General features: G+C 39.3%; 1 protein-coding gene across 2 annotated transcripts in view; it reads left to right on the plus strand.

The window, feature by feature from the left end:
* RNF123 (ring finger protein 123) overlaps window positions 1-22320 on the plus strand; it is a 4282987-nt gene that overhangs the window by 959101 nt on the left and 3301566 nt on the right. For both annotated transcript variants that reach the window (XM_044077780.1, XM_044077781.1), the window contains exon 17: window positions 18637-18736. In XM_044077780.1, the coding sequence (XP_043933715.1) occupies window positions 18637-18736 (100 nt within the window). The remainder of the gene's footprint in view (window positions 1-18636; window positions 18737-22320) is intronic.

The raw sequence follows: 22320 nt of genomic DNA on the forward strand, positions 1-22320 counted from the left end.
ATACATATATATCAAGCTAAACCCATTACCTGTCAGCAGATACGTAATAAAGTGAATTTTAACCCTGACAATTTCATCTCAGCCCTAAAAAACTGCAACTGGACTCCACTAAAATACATCAACCTTGATGACGCTGTCTAATTTTTCAATACCACCTTCCTTAAAGTTCTAAACACCCATGCGCCCACAAAATTTACTAGAGTTAAAGCCCAGCCCTCCCCATGGCTACAAAAAGCCACTAGATCAGAAATGAAAAACTGAGATAGAGCCTGGAATCACTGGCGCAAGACAAAAAAAACTCCTCTGATAGACAGAAATTCTGTGAATTATGTAACAAAGTCAAAAAATTAATAAAACAGGACAAAATCCTATATTAGCAGTCTGCCCTGAACTCCCACCCAAAACAACCCTAAACAATTCTGGTCAACCATCAACTCCATCCTCCACCCAGGAAAAGTACGAACCCCTCCACCAAACAAAACAAACTCTCCTGAAAACATTGCCATCTCTTTCAACACTCACTTCACACAAACCATTTTATCACTAGCAAAACAACACAACCCCTCTCCCCTACCCCCTCCAACTACACCTAGTAACCTGCCCACTGCATTTGCTTTCTCTCCTATCCCTACCTACAACATAAAAAAACTCTTATCGAACCTAAAGCCCACAAAACTGTCAGCTGACAACCTCCCAGCTGATTACCTTAACATTGCAGCTGAAGCCCTAGCCTACCCAGTTGCAATCCTGATTAACCAATCTTTAGCTGAAAGCTATGTCCCTTCACAATGGAAAATATCCCACGTTATCCCCCTCCACAAAGGTGGGCTCTCCACAGAATTCACCAACTACCGGCCCTTAGCTATTCTGTCTCCTCTATCAAAAAATACTTGAGAGATGCATTCACTCTCAAGTTCTAAACTACCTCCTTGCTAACAGCCTCCTATCTAACACACAACATGGTTTCCGACCATACCACAGCACAACCACTGCCTTACTTGCTTTCACTAATACAATCCTTCAACATAAAAACAATGGTTATTTCATCTCTACAGCTTTCCAAGACCTATCTAAAGCATTCAACATGGTCTCTCATAAACAGCTCATCACTGTCCTCAATACTCTATCCTTCTCTCAATCTGTCACAAACTGGTTCCAGAGCTACCTGACTGACCACCATCAATCCGTTGTTTGGCATAATGATGTATCCCCCAACTCCCTGTCTCAGTAGGTGTTCCCCAAGGATCCATCCTTGGACCCTTACTCTTCTCCATTTTCACTAATAATCAAACCTCTGCTACCAAACAAGCCACTCTCATACAGTACGCAGATGATTCCACCATCATCTGCTCAGCCCACTCCCTACCTGAACTTCAAAAGACCACACAGGAAGCCTTTTCCTCAGTTGAAACTTGGCTTTCAGATGCACAATTAATACTTAACCCAAACAAAACAAAACTCCTCATCTTCCAACCCACCAAACACAATTTAAACACCCACCAATTTAATATTAAAGCCAATGACAACACCATTATCCCCCCAACAGACCACTCCAAACTGCTTGGAGTTTAAATTGACAACAGCCTCAAGTCTGACATCCATATCTCATTAACCATAAAAAAGTACACAAAAAACTAGGAGCTTTATACAGAAATAAGCAATTCCTCACCAAAACAGCCAAGATTTCAGTTGGAAATAGCCACCTTATCTCCACCCTACTCTACGCCTCTCCAATATTTACCAACCTAAGGCAAAGTGAGTTAGGTAAACTCGAAGCTTGCTACAACAAAATAGCATGGTTTGCTACTGGCGCAAAATACCGTAGCCACCACTGCACCTCACTTACTGAACTAGGCTGGCTAGAACTCCCTCACTTCCTTCAATGGTACCAACTCTCACTCGCCCACAAACTACTAAATCATCCTCTAAAAGTTCCCTCCCTCCAAAATCTACTCCAACCCTATCATACCACCAGACTACTATACTCCAGCAACAAAAATCAATTACAGGTAACTAGAACCAGGAACTCTCTTCTCCTACTCCATAGCAAAGTTATGGAATACCCTTCCTCACACTATAACTTCTGTGTCATCATGCACTAACTTCAAAGCTGCTCTAAAATCTCATCTAAAAGAGCACTGGGCATGCCCCTGTAACAAACCTCTCTAACATCTCTACCCCAAACTCTCTAGTCCCTTTCTTCCACCCCTCTAACTACCTCGGATTGCAGCCAAATACATTACTTGTAAACCTATATCTCAGCTGTAATCTTAGCCGCTGTTATTCAAGGGTAATAGCTGCTAGCTCAGCTATTAAAATACTTGCTAGTCTTTATGGCACCAATGATACAAGTGTTGTACCATTTAACTAAATACTTAATTTAATTTTGAACTATAACTGTTTACTACTATTGTTAAACAAAACCTACCTATACTTCTTGTAACTTCTATTTAATTGTTGTTTTTATTGTGGAGCTTTTCTCTCCAGGCCTCCGCTGAAAAAGGACGTGTCCATTCGGATTTTCCCGGTCAACAAATGTAAATAAATAAACTCCTCTTTGCCAAATTGAATGGTACATTTGCTGCTGTTGCCTGAAAAAATTGAAAATCACATGGACTGCTGTAGCTCTTCTGCCATACACTCCTCTGCTGTTGTCCACTTGATGTGTATAGGAGACCGACTCTGTGGTGGAATATGGATGTCCACTTTCTACTAATTCCATGCATTATGAATGATATTGCAGTGGTGATCCTTGTATTTGAACATCTACTATTATGGTGAGTGTGCTCATTCATGTCTATTTTCCCAAGCAGTCACTTTCCAAGTCTACTGCTAGCTGCGTTGTTTTGCTGTTATTCCGTCATCTGACCTTTGGTAAATATTATGGTCAAGTGCCCTCACCATCAGAAGTGGGTTTGCATGCAAAGAGTTCGTCTTCTATCCGAAAAAGCCTCCAAGATTGATTGGAGTTTGCTGTCAGGATGGATCTGAAGCATGCAGAATCCTCACAGCTTACTTTTACTTTTTTTTTTCACTGTTCTGAGCATGAAGGCATCCTTGCGTACTTTGCATGACTTCTAAAGGAATAGCTGCCTTGGAAGCAGCTTGATCGAGTTAGCTACTTCAGCTAGCAAGGAGGGATCCATTTCTTCCTTTGTTGGTAAGAACACTATTTGGTATCAGACCATGAAGATCAGAATATTTATTTATTATTGAGATTTGGTGAGCAGGAAAGTCCGACTGGGTCAGGAACCCATTTTCATGGGATGCCCGGAAAGAAAAGCTCCCAAAAACATATACAGACATAAAAGATTTTATAGTTATAAGTAAACATTACATGTTTTACTAGTAACACGTACAGATATTAATAGCTTTTACATTATACCTAAGCATGCATATATATTCTAGACATAATACAATTTATCATGTGGATAGATAACATTTTCAGCAGATTGTAAACAGTTCAGTCAAAATTCTAGTTTAGAGTTATACATTACTGGCAGAGAATATTAAGTTATACAGAAGAAGTAAAAAGTAGAAGTTTTGCTTTGTGTGTATAAGGGTAAAAGTTAAGTAATGGTAGTAAGACATAGGGAAGAGAGTATTGAACATAGTTGTAGAAGTAAGGGACTATTGAAGAGATGAAGTGATGGAAAAGAGGTAACTGTGGAGTAAAGTTTTTATGAGAGATAAAAAAAGTTAGAGAGATTTGGTAGGGAGGTTAATGTGATAGTCTGAGGTATAACAGAATATTATAGTGAGAGATTTGTCAAAAAGAAACAGGTATAATAGAATAAGATAAGAAGGTGTATTGGAAGTAGTTCAGGAGAGTTGGAAAGGAGGCATTAGAGAAAAAACAAATTTCCGGGGAAGAGAGAGAATGATGAAGGTTAAAGGATAGGGGGAAAATAAGACGTTGTGGAAGGTAGATTACGTGTGGTAGTCATTAGTTAAGTAGCAAGGGCAAATATAAATGATGAGAAAATGATTTTTTTAGTGTAAGTTTATAAGTCTTAAAGGAATCTTCTAAGACACTGATATTTGGAGGTAGGGCATTCCATAATGTTGCGATGGCATAGGAGTAGAGGCTATTTCCAGCTCTTTTGTAGCATTTGTATACATTTAAAAGCTGTTTATTTGTGGAACGGAGATTTCAGGATGGGGTGTAGGGCTGTAAGATAGGTTTTAAGATACAGGAATCATCTGGTTTATAATTTTTTTATGAGCAAGAGATAACTGCACAAAGTTAAGATAATGGGGGAATTCCAGCTAGTTTAGTTCTTTGAGGGCATGACACTTGTACGTGCAGTAAGGTGTGCCAGTTGCAAATGTGGCTATTTTATGATAGCATGATTGGAGTTTGTTCTTTAGGGACATATGGAGGTTGGTGAGAATGGGAGCACCACATAGAAGGAAAGGGAGCTTTTTTTTGGTGGGGTTGTCCGTGAACTGTTTGTGTCTATAAAGTTTACCAAGTTTGAAATTATGTTTTTAATTGTACTAAGTATATGTTGTTCAAAGGTAAGTTGATCATCTACAGTGATACTCAGTAGCTTTGCCTGAGTTACGATTTCCGTTTCTGTATTATGAGTATATTTTGAAATCATGTGAAAGAGGTTTTGGTTAGAACAATAATAATTTAGTTTTATTAGGATTAAGTAGTAATTGTGCTTCATTTAACCAGGTTTCAATAGTGGTGAAGGCATTGTGTGACATTTTTAGGAGATGTTGAAAATTGTTGTAGGAGGAGATAATAGTGGAGTCGTCAGTATAATGGATGAGTGTACTTTGAAGAGAGCCAGTAATGAAGGTTATTAATGAAAATATTGAAAAGCAAAGGTCCAAGAATGGATCCTTGAGGGACTCCTGTTCTGTTAACCTGGTATTCTGACAGATTAGTTTGCCACTTAACACATTGCTGACTAGTAGTTAAATACTTGGAGAACTATTTTTGAGTGAGTTGAGGGCATCCTAAAGTAGATAGTTGTAATAGTTTATGATGTGACACTGTATCAAAGGCCTTTGAAAGGGCTAGTAGGATTACTAGTTAGTTGGCCAGTGTCCATGACTTTGCTCACAGTGTGAAGGATAGTAGTGCTATGTGCTGGTTGAAAACCATGTTGGGTAAGTGTAACGAGATTATTATCTGAAAGATATTTTATTATTTGTATGTGCATGCATTTTTCCAGAAGTTTAGATAAAGGGGTGAGGATAAAAATGGGTTGATAATTCATTAGTTTTTCCTCCCTTATGTAAGGGGATTATGATACATTTTTTCCAGAGTTTGGGAACATCAGATTCTGAGATAGATCTATTAATCAGAATAACTGGGTAGGCTATTGCATCAGCAGTGAGTTTTAAATATTCTGAAGGAAGGTTATCAGCGGATAGGATGCAGTGTTTTAATTTGGTAAGAAGCTTGTGTAGAGAAAGTATAGGATCTAGGGAAAACTATAGATGTTCCATGGAGAAGGGAGGTTTGTGAGTTGGGGGTTTCTTTTAACTGAATCTACTAGGATTAATATGTTTTCCATAGGGCTGGAGTTAGTATTAGGTGTAGAAACGTTTACAAGTTTAAGTATACTGTCAATGAAGTGGGAGTTGAACGTCAGCTATTTGAGATGGCTCTTTGTTTGGGGCTGGTGATGGGGTTTGTGAGGTTCCAGGACTGAGGAGTGTAGAGATAGTTTTCCAGAACTTTTTGGGGTTATGGGTTTGGCTGGATATTTGTTGAAATATATATTTTTTTGTCATCAGTGACTGTTTTTTTCCCTTATTTCGGAACAGCTTATATTTAAGTTGGTTGGTTTCATTTTTATTTTTATGCCATTCTTTCCAGGGTTGGTCTTTCATTAGTAATATTTGTGTTTTGCATTTTGTTAGCTAAGGGTCATGGTTTATTTTTGTCCTTTTGGTTTGGAGGGGTGCTAAGCTGTTAAGAGTATTGAAGTGACTAATAGCATCTTCCAAAGGTAATGTTTTTAATGGAGACCAGTTTATGGCTTTTAGAATGTTGTTAAATTGTTGATTAAATTTGGTGAAATTTCTTGATGTTTTATAGGTATGAGGTTTAAGGTCTTGAGGGGGGTGCTATAAGTATATCCTGGTAAATGTTCGCTTAGGATGTTTGAGAGAGAGCAGGAATTGGAATATTTATGGTAATCTGTTACTAGGATCCAATCTAAAGTTGCACTTAGTTGATTATTATTTTCTATTCTGGTAGGTCTGGTGATAAGTTGTGCAAAGCAGTGAAGGTTTATGGTATTTACTGGGGAGTCAGTGGTAAGATTTTGCCAGTTAATATTTATATCACTCATAATAATAGCTCCTTTGGTAATATTATTGGTAGTCCAGTAAACAAAATCTTCAAGTATTTGAATGTTAGGTTATATAGACTACTCCAATACATATTTGTTTACAATTGTTTGTAGGGATGCTAAGAGAGGTTCTAAGTTACCAAAGGATGGAACATGTTTGCTGAGGGGGTTATTGCAAGGATGTTATGATAGATTAATAGTATACCACCTGCTTTTTTATGGGTTTCTCATTTCTTAAAATATTATATCCTCCATGGACTATTTCTGTATCTAGAATGTTTGGTTTAACCAGGTTTCAGTAACTGCTACTCTACCTGGGGAGTAGTGTGCGAGTCATGAGTGAAATTAGGTAATTTTACTGCAGATGCTGTGTGTGTTTAGTGTTGTTAGTAACAAATTTTTGGAGGTGGGTGATTGATCGGAGGTGGATGACTGTGTAAGTACGGGACTGGGATGAATATCTCTACACTAGGAACATATTTAAGGAGGTGGTTCATGAGATGGAAGAGAGGGCCAACTTTATTGGTATGGTTGGAGACTATGTAAGGTATTATTTTGATTTTGGTAGTGGTGGGAAGGAGTTGGATTTTAGTGAGGTGAATAAAGAGGTAAGGCCTGGGTAGATGTTATTGCAGGTACAGGAATTAGAATGCACCTGAGGGAGGTGGCTTCTATCAATATGCATAGTGAGGTGATTAGGGATATTATGAAAATAATGCACTGAGAGGGAAAGAGCATAGTGTTGGCTTCTAAGGGTAGTAGAGTAGGTATGGGGTAGAGAGAGAGTAAAAAGAAAGAGGGAAGAATTATGAAAATTGAAGTGTGAGAGTTTAAGTGGAAGTAAAGTAGGAGATGAGGTTTATAATATTAGGAGAATTCCTGCAGGAGGATGTAGAAGTGCAATAATTACAGCTTTGTATGTGTTATTTGGTAGAGTTAAACAGTTGAGAGCTTATTGGATGGTGTTGGTGAGGGGGAGGTGTTATGGTGACTATAAATGTAATTGATTAGGGGGTGGGTGGGAATGGGGGCAGGATAGGGGAGCAGAGTGAGCCCGAGCATAGCGCTTTGGACCAGATCACCAGAAATTGTGGAACAAACAATAATCACTGAAACTGACAGTATGTGAAAATAAGAGAGATGGTTGGCTAAGTAGTGTGTGTCAAATAGGTCTTAATCAGAGGGCAGTATACAGGGATAAATTATATTATAGAATAAATTAACTGAATTTTATGGTACAAGAGTTTTTGTGAGGTAATATAGATAATATATACACGACTGAAAGGTGTGTGGTAGAGGGGTTAGTATGGTGGTGTGCTAGCTGCCATTAATGGTAACATTATGTGCAGAAATATTACAAGGTTTTGAACATATATTTAGTTCTGACAATATAAGTGATGAGTTGAGTGAACCTGTGTAGAGGTGACAGTTTTTAGCTTCTGTCTGGCTAGAGGGAAGTTCCACACCTTTAACTGAGATGAGTGTACTGCCTAGAAGAGAGGGAGAATGAGAGAGCGTTAGTTAAGGGTTACCACATGAAAATGGTATTTAGGCAGGCTATTAGAGACAGACTGAAGATTTGGATGGAGGAGACTGAGAGTGAATAGAAGATGAATTGTTACTTTAGAAGAGAGAGAGAGAGCTGCCTTGAGCTATGAAGGAAAAAAAGTGTATGAAAGCAGAGGGTACAAAATTAGAATAGGAGTAAAGAGAGCATTAGAAGTACAGGGAAAAAAGGGGGTAAAAGCAGTCAGACAGCAAAAAAATAATAATAGTATTTTGAAAAAAGAAAAAAAAAAAAACAAACTAAAAGCAGTACTAGCATCACAACCTTATCAGTGATCATTATATAGTAATCTTATAGAGCTGTATACCAGTCGCTAAGTACAGAAAAAAAAATTGCAGCACTAACATACTGTAATGTAGATGCAGCAAAAATGTAGTATTACAAGTATAACGGAGGAAAATAAACTGAAAACCAGGTATACCCATACAGCAATAGTTGTAAGAAGGTTAATTGTTTATTTCAAAAAAGAGCTCTACTCAACCTAGTAGTATAGACGAACAAGAGAGAATCAGCAAATGAATCAGTAACAGGAATTTAATTTGCATCAAGCCTTGTGTGTTGAAACAGGCAAGAGCAAGGAGCAAAATATTAGTCAGATTTGTCTGCTCATTTACTTGCTATTCTCAACCTTAGGTTGTAAGATCAAGAGCAACAGTACATAACAAAAGCAGCAAGTGAGGCTGTAATAGCTGTAACATTCAGGCCCTAACATATTATGCACTGTTATTTAGGTAAGCAAGCTGTGTTAAAACATTCCTAGTTTAAGCATTCAGCTACGCCATGCAGTCTGGCTGTTCAGCACATGTAAAGCATAATACACTAGTGCTTAACTATTTATACAGCATTCGAGTAGACGAGTGCATGGCTATTAAAACAATACTATACCAACAAGTATTGTAAGACTGACATTACACATTTGAAGCCATGAAGAACAGTTTCTTGAAACAAAACAGTACTTTTTGTAAGATAACCACAAGAGGTTAATTCTAATACCTAACAGCGACTCTTGCACACCATTGAAATCTTTGTTTGAAAAAAGTACGCAAGTGGGCTGGAAAGATGGCACACAAAGCCAGTAGGAGTCTGAAATGCCTCAAGGCATGCTGGGAGTGCAAAACGAAAGCAAGAATACAAGGCTTGCGAACAGGAAGGTCTGCAACACTCGTACATCCCTTTTGATGGATGAGATCAATCATCACCATAACCCCTCCCCCTCAGCGACAAGTGTACTGCCCTAATTCTGTGCCAGACCATGCAGAATTGATTCTTCATTTACAAACTGGAACAACCCCTCCTGGGAGAAATCTGGTGAAAACTGGAACACTGCCTATGAAATGAGATTTGGGCAAAACAAAGCAGATAAAAAGCTGGAAGTAAAACCCTAAAGCAGTCATTAACTAGTACAATTCTGGTGAAGAGACATTTTTCAGTTTCAACTCGAGATTTTGGCTGTGGAAGTCTCTTATCAGACTCCCCTTAGGTTGTCTTTATCTTGCTGTGCTTTTAGAAAAGAAGAATGAAAGTAATTTCTCGTTAAATCTTGTCCTTACACCAGACATGGCTATATTTAACCCAGCCTAGATCAGATGCTCCAACTCCAGCTTTAACTCCGTCTCTCTCCTCTTCTCTCTCTAGTTGGGGCAACCCAACAAGTTGTAGAGATGATCTTCAGACCACTTCCTTAAATAGGTCAGATTCATGTGAGTATTTTGGAATTTTAGATTAAATCATATAAGAACTCTTCCAGCTATAGTGGCAGGCAGTACTAAATTTATTTGCCATCTTCCAAAATTCAGTTTACTAATTTTTGCTTCTAGAAGCTAGGGCATAGAGTGCTTTTGGTGGGACAGTTTGTTCCTGTTCTGAAAGATGAATCTCTCATGCTTCTGCCAACTCTTTAACATAAAAAAGATGAAGTTGCGACTATGACCCAGATGACCCAAGTTTACATAGCAGCTCAGGTGTTGGAATAAGTGGGTTGTGGGGGTGATAAGTCTGAGCACAGATTTGTTTTACCCATTTATGAGATGAGCTAGTCCCAGTTTGACAGTGTCCCAGTGCAAGTGGAGGGTTGTGTGAAACTCACTGATTGGAAAATATGGTCTAGGAATCCAAGGGTGATAATGGTAGTCTCTGAGGTCTTGTATGTAGAAACATGTGTACATCATGAAGAGGGTGTTAGATTCCCACGATAGTATGGGGCATATGTCACCACCAGGTGAGGAGTTATTACAGGATTGGAGTAGAGGAAAAAGTCTCCCTAGCCTCCTCTAGAATGCAGTTGGCCACTGTTTGGATAGAGCTTCTGGTCTGAATATAATCTACATTCACCTGGCTGGTGTGACAAGAGCTGTTTGTTATGAACAGATCAGATGAACAGGCCCCAGTCTGGGAATAAGGCATATGTTTTTGGCTATGGCAAGGGTAGCTCACCTGTGATGATATGCAAAAAGGTGTGAGCATTGGCACAAAGTACCCTCATAGTTGCCTGGATGATAGCTTCTTCCAGACAGATCTTGCCCTGATCCCAAATGAAATTCCTGTGTGTGGGAACAAATGGGCATGTCATATTGATGGTTAGCAGACACAATGGCAAAAAAACACATGTGGAATTAAAGAAAGTAAATAAATGATGCTTTCTTCTCTGTCCAGTCATACACAAAGTCTTGATCAAGGCTTAGTTTGGCTCTGCTTTGGATCAAGCCAGCATTTTTCAAATAGTGGTGTTTACACCCTGAGTTGGCCCAGCTGTTTTATTGGAGATGCTCAAGCAAGTCTGAAATGTACATTTAAAAGATGCTTGGTATTGTTTTATGGGATCAATAGTTTATGCAGGATAATAGTCAATGAAAATGTGTTTTTGATTACAAATTAGTAGTAAAAGGATATTTGCTGAGAAAAATCTTGGTTATTTCAGGTTTGTGTGTTATGGATGTGTGTTATCTTTTGGTGTGGGTGAGGCCCATATTACTTTGATATTTGAAAGAGGCTAAAGGACTTTTATATGGTTCAAGGTAGGCTCTCAGTGATCGATTTTAAGAAGCTATGATCTAGAAAAAAATATATTCAATGAAAGTATGTATTTTATTTCAAATCAGTAGTAAAAGAATAAATAATTTACTAAGCTAAACATTGGTTATTTCAAGCCTTTGTGTTATTATGGATTTTTTTTAATGGGGAGGCCCAAAGTACTTTTTTAATGACTGGAAGAGGCTTAAGGGCATTTCTTTGGTTTAATGGCGACTGACTGTAACAGTCTGAGGGATAGTTTTATATTATTTCTTCTACAGCAGCTGATGTGACTCCCTTCTCAAACCACAATATCATCTTCAGTAAAGTCTGCTAATTCAAGTTAAGAGATTCTTAAATCATCTGAAGCTTAGAACTCTTGAAACTACTTGCTTAGTTCCTGGACATAAGTATAGCAAAACTGATTAGCTGAAGGGCATGTCCAAGTATTTCTAGTAGTCTGTGAACCAATTGCTAAAATGACACACTTGTGCCATCCTGAAGTATTTTACCTTGGAGGTAGTTGAAAATATTAGTCGTATTGCAAAATGGCTTAATTCATAAATTATTCAGTCCTGAATTATGTTCATCACTTTGAGTGAGCATCATATTCCTTTTCATCATCTTTTGACTTTCACGTCTTATTTCCTATTCTGGATGACATTATTTTCTGTTTTGATTTCTTTGGAAATAATTTAGCAATTTAGGTACTTTTGTGCAAAGGCTACCCTTTTTTGTTCTTGAGAAGAAATTCTGTATGCATAACAGTTGCAAGTTTTTGGCATGGGTCATTTCTGAGTTTATACTCAACCAGTACAAATTTTTTTTCTAAGTACCTTTTAGGTAGATTTTTTTGCTTATTGCATTCTGAATATATGCAGTACATAAGATACTATGTAGAACCTTTTGTGTTAGTTTCTCTATATTATTTATTTATCTTTGTTTACCAGGAAAGTCCGACTGGGTAATAACCATTTTCAGCAGAGGCCCAGGGAGAAAAGCTCCATTTGCTTACATTGCATTATACTTGTTTTATTAACTTGTGGCAGTAATGTGAAGCGTAACTTTTCAGCCTGTCCATTTGATGGTGTTAATTTTTCTTCTCAAGGTAACTGAGCAAGCCCTTCCCCTATTATGCCTGGTTTGGTGAGTAATGTTTTATTATATTTGGTTTAGGGTGTCCTGTTTAAAAGATGTATGCCACAGCTGTCTGGTCCAGCGTCTGTACATTTACTATGTGCTTGTAGCCACGTGTAACCTCTTGGTCTGGAGCACGTTTCAATAGGGCTGCCCTGCATGACTTACTTTTGTAATGCATGATTTTTACTCCTATTATCTGAGAATCATTCTACTTTTTGCTGTTGTATGACTGAAGCCATCTCTTAATATACAGGCTTGTTGTTAGGTGTTTGTTTCTTAAATGTAGACTATTTTATTTTTGCATTTGTTTACAGGAATAGTCAAACTAGGCATAACCTCTTTACTACAGAGAACTGGGGAGATGAGCTGCTTGCAAGAAAAACAAGAATGACGAGAAGCACATATGTACATCTTGCAAGTTACATTTTCGGGTTATACATATATGATGATGCAGACATGTAAATTAGGCATAACTAAATGGTTTTCTTAACACAAACAGCTAGTGTACTATATGGAATTGTAGTGGCGCAAAGGAGCGTCTGTAATTATACTTATGTGCTTATAAAAGCACATCATTCGTCAGACGTATTTTTCTTCTTTTCATCCTTTGAGTAATTAGACTCAGCCTTGTTTTCATTGATTTTCTCCTCTGCTTTTTGCTGTTACTTCTTAGCTCTCAGCTCACCCTGCTTTAAATTCCTTTAAAGCCCCTAATACAGTAAAACTGAACAGTATGAGAGAGACACCTGTCCTTTTAAAATGCGTGCTTTCACTGCCATCACCGAGAAAATTTGTCACTTGAGGTGGTAGTCTTACAGTAGTTTCAGAAAAGAACGTTTATGTGCACTACTTTACAAATGAGTGCCATAATTGTTTTTTTTTTTTGCCCAGTGAAGGAGATATTGCTGGGTACTCTGATTGCCATCATACCATATTTCTTCTTCTTCACTTTGTCCCCTAGAGAATATCCTTGTGCAGTGATATCAAGTGCGGATCTGCAAGTATCCTTTCCCCTTTTCTCCGCATGACTGCTGGCATACTCTTTGTTATGAAATTACCAGACTTCACAAAAACACTGATCCTCTGAGAGAGAAAAAAAAGGTCTGTAGCTGCTCAAAACTGCTGTCTTGGCCAGCATTCTGGCAGTGGAATCTTTCTTTGGATGTAGACTACTTGTATCACTGATAGTAAAATTTTCTTTGACTTCAAAGTGCTGTGTAAATAACAGTGTAAAATCTTTCAACAGAGATTAAGTACAGTATTAACTGATAATTTTGAACCACAAATGATATTAAAAATGATTGATAAAGCGCTAACTTTCTTCTAAGTTTTCTGATGCCTTCCAGGCTTAGCTTATGGCTCAGGTTACAAAAAAACTGTTAAGAAGGAGAAGAATGGAATGGCAGATGGCCAGCTTTTCTTCTTCAGGGGAGAATATGGATTCTTTTGCTGTGTGAGTAGGTTCTGATGTAAGTTATACAACCAAGTACAAGACAAGATGCATCTTGTGGGCCATTCATGCAGAAACTTGTACATGTCCAGCCTGACATCAGTGCATGTCAACCGCAAGGGGTTTTCTGGTGCATGTAGATAGAAGTTCCTCTCCACTACGGCATTATTGTACTGTTCTCAGTCTCATTTCCACTTGTGCATCCTTCCTAAGGAGGTAATATACAGAATAATAAGTTGTAAGTGAGGGACACAGATTCTTGTGGTATTAAATAACTCAGAAAACTAAAGTTGTGTAGGTAGAATGTAGGTGATATTTGTTTTCATTACAGATGGCGCAGTGGTGCAGCGGTAGCACTGTCACCTCACAGCAAGAGATTTTTCGGTTCGATTCTCAGCTGGGGTGCCTTCTATGCGGAGTCTGCATGTCCTCCCTGCGTTCGTTTGGGTTTCTTCTGTGTACTCTGGTTTCCTCCAGTGTTACAAAGACATGCATCTGGAGCGTCCCTCCCCGGGCCTCTGCTGAAAATTGTCTTAATTCCAAGTCGGACTTTCCTGATTAAATAAATAAAAATAAATTATTTAGTATGTGGCTTTTTGAAGTGAATATGGATTTTTATGTGAATATTTTTTTTTTTTATGTGAATATTCTTGGTGGTGTTTTATTAATTTATAACTGAGGATTAGAAAATAGTTGTAAATGAGGAAAAATCTGCATTTTATTGTGCAGTTTATTAAAGGAACCCTATGTGTAGAAACTGGAAAATGCACTTTTTTATCCTGTCATGAAGTTCTACATGGTCCTAACCTGCCCTCAGCACAGCAGTTAAATATTTTTAATTTTAATTTTTTTCTAACTTTGAATACCACCGTAATGGAAGCAGACTTCCTGCCACGATCTCACTTTCTTGAAAAGCTACTTTTTCTCCATAATGCACTTTAGGTTGACAAGATTAATTCACCCTAGTCTGTCCAGTCAGATTGCAGTTTCATTAATTCAGAATGAGAGTAGCGAGAAATACTGTTATATTTTTTAATCCTTTGAAAAGGTCAGTGCCTGGCTTGCAGTGACTCATATGCTGTTATAACAGTTTGTAAAAAAAGTTCTTACAGAAATAACCAAGATATAACATAGCTTAGAAAAGTGAAATTTTGTGAGTTTTAGATGCTGCCTTCTTTTTCAAAATCAGAGTATTTTATTTCCTTATTTATAAAGCGCAGGCAATTGGTGAAGTTGTTTTTAGTTATTAACCAGGATTCTTCATCTCCAGGCTGTGAAAAGCTGAACAAGCTTATCACCCCAGGGGGAGGGAAGAAATGCAGCTATTAATGGCAGTGCACAGTTAAAATAGCTATATTTTTAGCCTGGATAGCTGTAATACCCCAGTGGATATTAAGTAAAAAAAGACCTGCAGATGCCTACTGGTAAAATATGTTAAAAAGTGATACAAAAACTGATGTAAGAGCAAGGGAGATGAGTTCCTAAAGAAAGTATCATGAGATTTCATTCAGCCTCAACATGGTGTGTACTAGGGATGCTCTGTAAATCCTTTTGGAATTTCACTCTTGAAATACCCCCCCCCCCCCAAAAAAAAAAAAATAACCAGTTCTTTTACTTTCGTCCTACCTACCTCTAATGGCACTGTCACATCTAAACAGTTCCTTCTCAAATTTGCAGCACTCCTGAAACCCATCAATTCTTCCCTGTCTGACATCTCTGCTACACTCCTTCACCAGACTTATGCAATTTCAACTTTTAAAAAAAATATGTCTAATAGCCATTGACACACTTCACAGCCAACTTCTCAACTGTAATTGTCTTGGCTCAGAAAAACAATTAAGCAATTTAAAAACGTTCTTTAACAAGAAAACTTTCCAGTATATCTGTCAGTCTGTCAACACACATTTCATATCTAGAAAACTCCTGTCATTTCATCAATCACCAGAAGCTCATTTCTCCATTCGACTGCAGATCATCTCCTGTCTAATTTCCCAGCCCTTTTTAAGATTTAAAAAATTCTAATGCATACCCAAGCAGTACCAAACTATGTGAAATTATTCCAGACATATTTACTGATTTCCATTATGGATGATTTCTGATCCAGTAGAATAATCATGACTTCTTTCTGGTACATCACTGATGGCATGCTCCAAAGGCCTTTGACTTCTAGCAGTAAGGCTTCAGTATTGAAGCTGTAATGTGGGTCACCAGCTTCCTGTAGAATAGATCCTTGTTTATAAACATTGGGCCTTACTTATCTTCACGCCCCACTCTTATCGTCAGGGATGTGTTCCAAGACACTCAGTACTGGTATCCTCCCTTCTCCTCCCATTCCTGTCTTCCTTCCATACTACCAGACGTCAGAATTGGATATGTTGATGATGCTGTTTACAGGAATCCTCCTTTATGAAAACGCCAGTTGGTTTCCGGACAAGGAGTGCATCTTCTTGCTTTTCAGTTTCCCTTTTTTAACTTTTTAAATTCAGAACCTGCATTATCACAGGTAGTAACATACCCCCCTCCAAACACACGCAAACACACACACACACACACACACCTCATTCTAACAGCATAGATCTTATGATGGAAAAGATCAGGATCAGTAGATAACTCACCAGTCCTCTACAGTTAGATGTGGGATTCAGTATGCCATCCCTTAGGATCCAAAATTACTAGAATTAAATTTAAGTTCTCAGTAGATGCTTTCCAGAAGGAAAACAAAATTCCTTTGTTGTACCACCTTCCATTCCATTGAAATCTTCAGTCGACTTCCGTACATTTCCTGTCAGTCTGACTTATTAAAGAGTGGCAAATCAGAATTAATTCAGCAGCTTTATTATGTTAAAATTACTTGATTCACTGATTATGCTTTGATAATTGCTAAACCTGAAATGGTGTAGTCACTTAAAACATCTAATTAAATTGTATTTAAATGCCATGCAACTGTAATTTGACAACCTATTTTAACTATTTACTGTATTTGAAAAGCATTTAATAGCACTCTAGCATTTATTCACAGTTTGTTCCTAAGCTAATTTGTGTCTTTAACACTTGGTGTTTTATACTGTAAAATGCTTTGTAAAAACCATAAAGATGAGATGAGGAAAGCTATAGTTGTTATCTCTTGTACTTGTTAATTTTCTGTAATATTTTCTGATGATCCTTCACAACTTGACTTTATAATCTGTTTTGTTTAAGAATTAGAGCATATTATTTTGTTTTGTGCTATGTAGGTGAGTGTGTGTGTTTGGGGGGGCATGTTACTACCTGTGATAATGCAGGTTCTGAATTTAAATAGCTAAAAAAGGGAAACTGAAAAGCAAGAAGATGCACTCCTCGTCAGGAAACCAACTGGCGTTTTCATAAAGGAGGATTCTGTAAACAGCATCATCAACATATCCAATTCTGATGTGTGAAGTTGTTCGTCTGTGGCTCAGTATATCACTCAATCAACAAATTATAAATGGAAACTAAGTAAAACAAAATGTAAAGTTGAAAATGCCATTAATCAGTGTAGGGATGCACTAGGGAATGTTTCCTTGACTAATGTTTTGTTTCAGACATTCAGAAAACATAGGTTCATAGGTAGGTACTAGTCTAGCTGCCTTTGTGGATCATTTTAAGCCTAGCCAATTTCCATCAAAGGGAAGTGACATATTTTTGTTTTGAGATGGAGTTGAAGTAGGTTTGATGAGCTAGTTTGGAGCACTGTCCTAGGTAATGATGTAGTAGTGCTTTTGATACATGTGCTGAAGCTGAGTAGTAAGAGCGCACCCACCTGTACAGCAAAGACTACAACTTTACATTATATCTGTTATACTGCGGTGTTGGTGCTGCGGTAGCGTTGTCACCTCACAGTTAGACGTTCGATTCTCAGTTAGAGTGTCTTCTGTGTGTCGACATGCGTGAATGGGTGTTCCTTTGTTGAAGGTTGTGTGCTAGGCTCGGCAAGCCAGCACTTAAAAATCTACTGCCAATCATTAGCGGACCGGAGTTCCGCTGTGGCGACCCCTAACCGGGAAAAGCCGAAAGACAGTTTATACTGCAGTAATGTTAAAATGTTAATTTTTCTTGAAGAAAAATACTTAAGTTTTCATAGTGATGCTCAGGTTATCACATGTACAACTGTTGAACATATATCACTGTTGAAAGAACCGTAGCTTTGAAATATTGAAAATGCTATTCAATGTCAGCACTTGTTGCATTTCTAGTTTTTATTTCAAGAATGTCCTGCTTTTCTGGGTTACATTGCTGTCTGCTAAGACCAGTATCTTAGCTGTGTCCCAGTCTGCTAAGACCAGTATCTTAGCTGTGTCCCAGCTTCAGTAGTCTGTGCATTGCAGAGAATTATAGCTTGTAGCCCAAACATTTTGGCAAATTTTACATGCTCCTGACAGCCCCCTACTCCAGCTGGCCAGGCAGGAAGGTGAAATGTGTGTGTGGATGCACGCACACCAGTGATGCTCAGCTAAAGTGCTGTGGACTCTTTGGTAGGCTTGTGCACTCCAGATGGATCTCTTGCAGCTGGAATTCATCAACTTGTGATAGGCAAAAAAGTTTAGGTTTTTTTTGCTTCATCCGTCCTTAATTCAGCTGAAATCATGTGGACTGTGTGTAGTCAGAGCCAGAAAAATGTTCACCAGAGTATATATTCATAGTATTTTTAGTGTTCTGTTTTTCTTTTTACTTTTAACAGCATTCCTTTAGTTACCTTAGTGTCTTTTTTTTTTCCACATTTGTGAAGTTCATATAAAACCTGGTGGGAACTAGAGTTTTCAGATATGAGATGGTGGGGAAGGTATGTGAAACTGAATTCTTGAGATTCATCATCATGAGGAGATGTGTTCATTTGTAGTGCTTCGTTGAAGAGTCTGGTTCACAGCACAAGTAATGAGGCATTTAGGAAGGGTTGTGTATTGAGCTGTAGAGTGAGGTTAGGTAGAATCAAATAGAGAAGATGGACTTGAGGGTGGGGGATCTAAAGTAGATGTATACTTACGGCAGATTAGGGATAGCATCTAATCTGAATCCATTTCCATAGCTGTAAGTCCTTAATGCTTTTTTTTGTTAAAGAAATACTGCTTGTAGTTGTGGTTATTTTTACATAGAGGTTCTTAAGTGTTTTATTGTTAACATTTTCATTTGAATAACAGGGAAAGGAAAACAAAGAAACAAAAGAGGAGAGTGCAGAGGAGCGATTGAGGCGGCGTGCTTATGAAAGAGGCTGTTCACGACTTCGTAAACGCATAGAAGGTAGGTAGTGGAAAGCACAGCTGATCTGATATACAGCTTACTGCAGAGGGTATAGCAAACACATTTTTTTCCCATATTAATTGTAATATTTAAAAGTTCATTCATTCATTCAATCAGTCAGTCATTTCCCAGTAATGTGCTTAATCCAATGCATGAGCCAGAGCTTGTGATGCCACTAAGTGGTGGATGCATAGCATAGAAAGTCATCATGTATGGGAAAGCAACTTATTGCAGGATGCACACATACACACACCAGTGGGCAATTTAGAGGATCATTTGTTCACCTCCAGCATGTCTTTGGGATGTGGGAGGAAAACAGAGCACCCGTCAAAAACTCAGAGAGGGCATGTAGATTCCACTTAGAAATCTCCTCATCTGAGAACCAAACTGAAGAACCAAACACTGTGAAGCATCACTGCTAGAGTTCTCATGCAAGCATACCAAAGGTATTACCTTCTTAATATCTTGTCTGGGTACACCAGCTTTATGTTTCTAAATATTAACTTGATGGTTCTTTGTATTACAGAGCATGGTTTTGAGCCATTTTGAGCCAATGTGAGTGGCAAATGCTTACTGTAATTTTCTAGTTTCTCTTATTTGCCAGTGGTATTTTCATTTGGTAGAGTGCACATTAGCATCATGTAGTTACATTAATGTTTTATATGTAAACTTCTGTCTCGGGTATGTATTTAGTAGCTTTGTGTCTTTTACTGTAGTTGCTTGTAGTAACTGTACTGACATAATTTATTCATCATATTCAGTGATCTGAAGTAGTTGACTTCATTCATTATGCACATTTGGGTATACGGATCCGATTTGGATCCGAGCCGGCAAAAACTTTTCAAGCATCAGCTCCAAGCTCCTCCCCTATCTATATTACCTCACTTCCTCCTATATACCCCAGATCTCGTTTGCCGCTCTATGAGTCAGCATCGTGGTGTCTGAGCTCTTAGCTAGGTGGTAAGGTTTTTGGTACTTTTTGCTGTTTGTCGAGTGTGAATTCCTTCCCTTTTTCCTCCCTTACATCGCGTTTGGTCATCGTGTTATATATTAAAAAAAAAAAGTTTTTAGTTTGTATTCTCTAGTGGTAGTTTTGTGTTCTGGTTCCCGCCTAGGCCTATCCCGGTTTAGTGTGCGTGTGGTCCGTTTAGGGCTTTCTTCTGTCATTGTTATGGCTGAACAGACTAAGGTTCTCTTCAAAAAGTGCACATAGTGTGGTCATAAGCTTTCTCCAGCCGATGGCCACACTCTGTGTGTTCTATGTTTAGGGGTCGCCCATCTGTCAGTATCCTGTGACATTTGTTCGGGGTTTAACCCAAGGGCGTTGAAGGATCGTCGGGCTAAGCTTGTGGCCAAAGGCTTGCTACCTGCTTCTGCCCTGGAGTCTGCCTCGGTTTCCTCTCCAGCCAGTGACTCTGTGCAGGCAGGGACTCAACCTCCCACCAGGCCTGCTTCTTCGGAGTCGTCCCAGAGAGGTAGGGACAAAAGGGAGAAAGAGAGGCTCCATAACGAGCTTCCTCCAGATCGACTCTGAGTGTATCCGAACTTGATATGGACAGGCTGATGAGGAGGTTCATCCAGAACCAGATTCAGATGGGGGGTCTTACCAGGACCCTCTCCCATTGGTGAGGGTTCTTCTTCTGCTACTGTGTTCCACCCTATTGCTTCTTCCCCGATCCGACCCAGTGCTTTGGGGTTTTCGGGTCTGAGACGTTTCGGAGTAGTGGGGTTGGCGCCGATGTTTTTTGTTTCCACGACGCCGGCCATCACCTTGAGTTCCTCGGATCCGATCTTGGATCCAGGGGACTCTCGGAGCCGTGGTCGGGGAGTCGGACCCGATAGTCGGGATCTTGTTTTTTCGGATCCCACCCTCGGCGCCCAGACTACCCTGCAGTCGGTTCCGGCTTCGGTGCCGGGGAGAGCCTCTTCCTTACGTTCTACGGAGACTGCTCTCCATTGGCATTTGGGGCAGTGGAAAGGGTCCTCTCCCAGGGGTTGATTTTGGATTCTGCTCCCATTGCACTGTCTTAGGGACAGCCCGTGCCAAGGCAGTCCCAGGCCGTTCCCCTCAGGGAACCCCCGGAGGCTTACAAATCCTCTCCAGAGAGTCACACTGGAGAGGAACCTCATAAACGTAAGTGCAAGAGGAGGCACTTGGACTCCCCTGAGTCCATTACCACTGATGTGGACTTGGATGAAGGAGAGGGTTCCCCCCAGATCTCCTCCCAAGGACATCTCGTTTGGAGACATTATGGAGATCCTCCGCCAAAGAGGAGGGTTGGTCAGCTCCCAAACCCTCTGTGGATGAGTCCGTATTCCTGGATGCCTTTGGTGCAGGCCCATCTTCTTCCTGGGTCTCCCCACCAGCTGACCCTTTGGTGGACCTCATCACCACTAGGGCATGGAAGGATCCTGACACTGCAGAGCCTATCCCCAAAAGGCCAGACAAAATTCCTTCTCCACCATCGGACAGGCAGGCATGGTCCAAAGGAGCCCCGGTAGACGCTTTGGTGGTTGCAGCTGCCACAAAGAAGGAACTAGCACAGGAGAGTTCCTCGGTTCATCCACCAGACAAGGAGTCCAGGTTGATGGATCGTTTTGGGAAGCACATGTACTCAGCGACATTTTCTATTCGTGTGCTGAATTACTTTGCACATGTCATTCGACTGCAGCGAGACCTTATATCGGAGCTAACTGAGTCGCCCCCGGAATCTCTGTCGCAGCAGGACAAGCAGTCCTTTACTGCCAAGATGACTATGCTGAAATCAGTGAATAATACCTCTATGCGTCTCCTCTCTCATGCCACGGAGGGTGCTGCTAGAGCTGCAGGTACAGGCGTTGCTTTGAGGCGACATGCCTGGATCAGGCTGTGTCAATTTCCAGACCCCTTTAAGGCGTCTTTCATCAATGCCCCATTCGATGGATTATCCATCTTTGGGAAGACCGTATGTGACACACTAACCCAGAGTGAGAAGGACGGAAAGACTTTGTCGGCTGTTGGAATCCGCTTCTCTAACCCCGGAGGTCCTATTCCAGGAACCAAAAGGGGGAAGGGATGTGAATTTAACATGTATACCAATACACTGTGCTTTACAGGACAGTAAACCACTCCCTTACCTGATAAAAAAGTATATCTATATTTAGAAAGCTTGTGAGGAAATTATTATTTTGATATTTTTGTTTTACCTGGATCACTTTTCTGTATACTTAATAAAGGATTTTCGAATGGAAGCAGACTGTCTACCCTGCTTGGATTACTTCTGAATGCTTAGTAATTCTGTGCAATTCAAATTATATATATATTTTTTATTAATTTTTGACTTGGGACAAGTTTAAGTTCGCTACTTCTACTACCATTTTCTGATCCGATTAATATACAGTGATTAACTTGATGTATATGGATTGAAAATCTTCCACACAGATATGTTTCTTAACCTTTTTTTTTTTTTTTTTAAATAAACAAATACATACATGCATGGTGTTTTGTTCCAAAGCTAATTATGATAGCAAGGGCTAGAGGAACAATACAATATTCATCATAATTAAGTTGTCATATGCGCAAAGTTTACTCCTGGGCAACTTGC

Source organism: Protopterus annectens, chromosome 7.part0, assembly GCF_019279795.1.
Source record: "Protopterus annectens isolate FY-2018-M chromosome 7.part0, PAN1.0, whole genome shotgun sequence".
Lineage (NCBI taxonomy): Eukaryota > Metazoa > Chordata > Ceratodontiformes > Protopteridae > Protopterus > Protopterus annectens.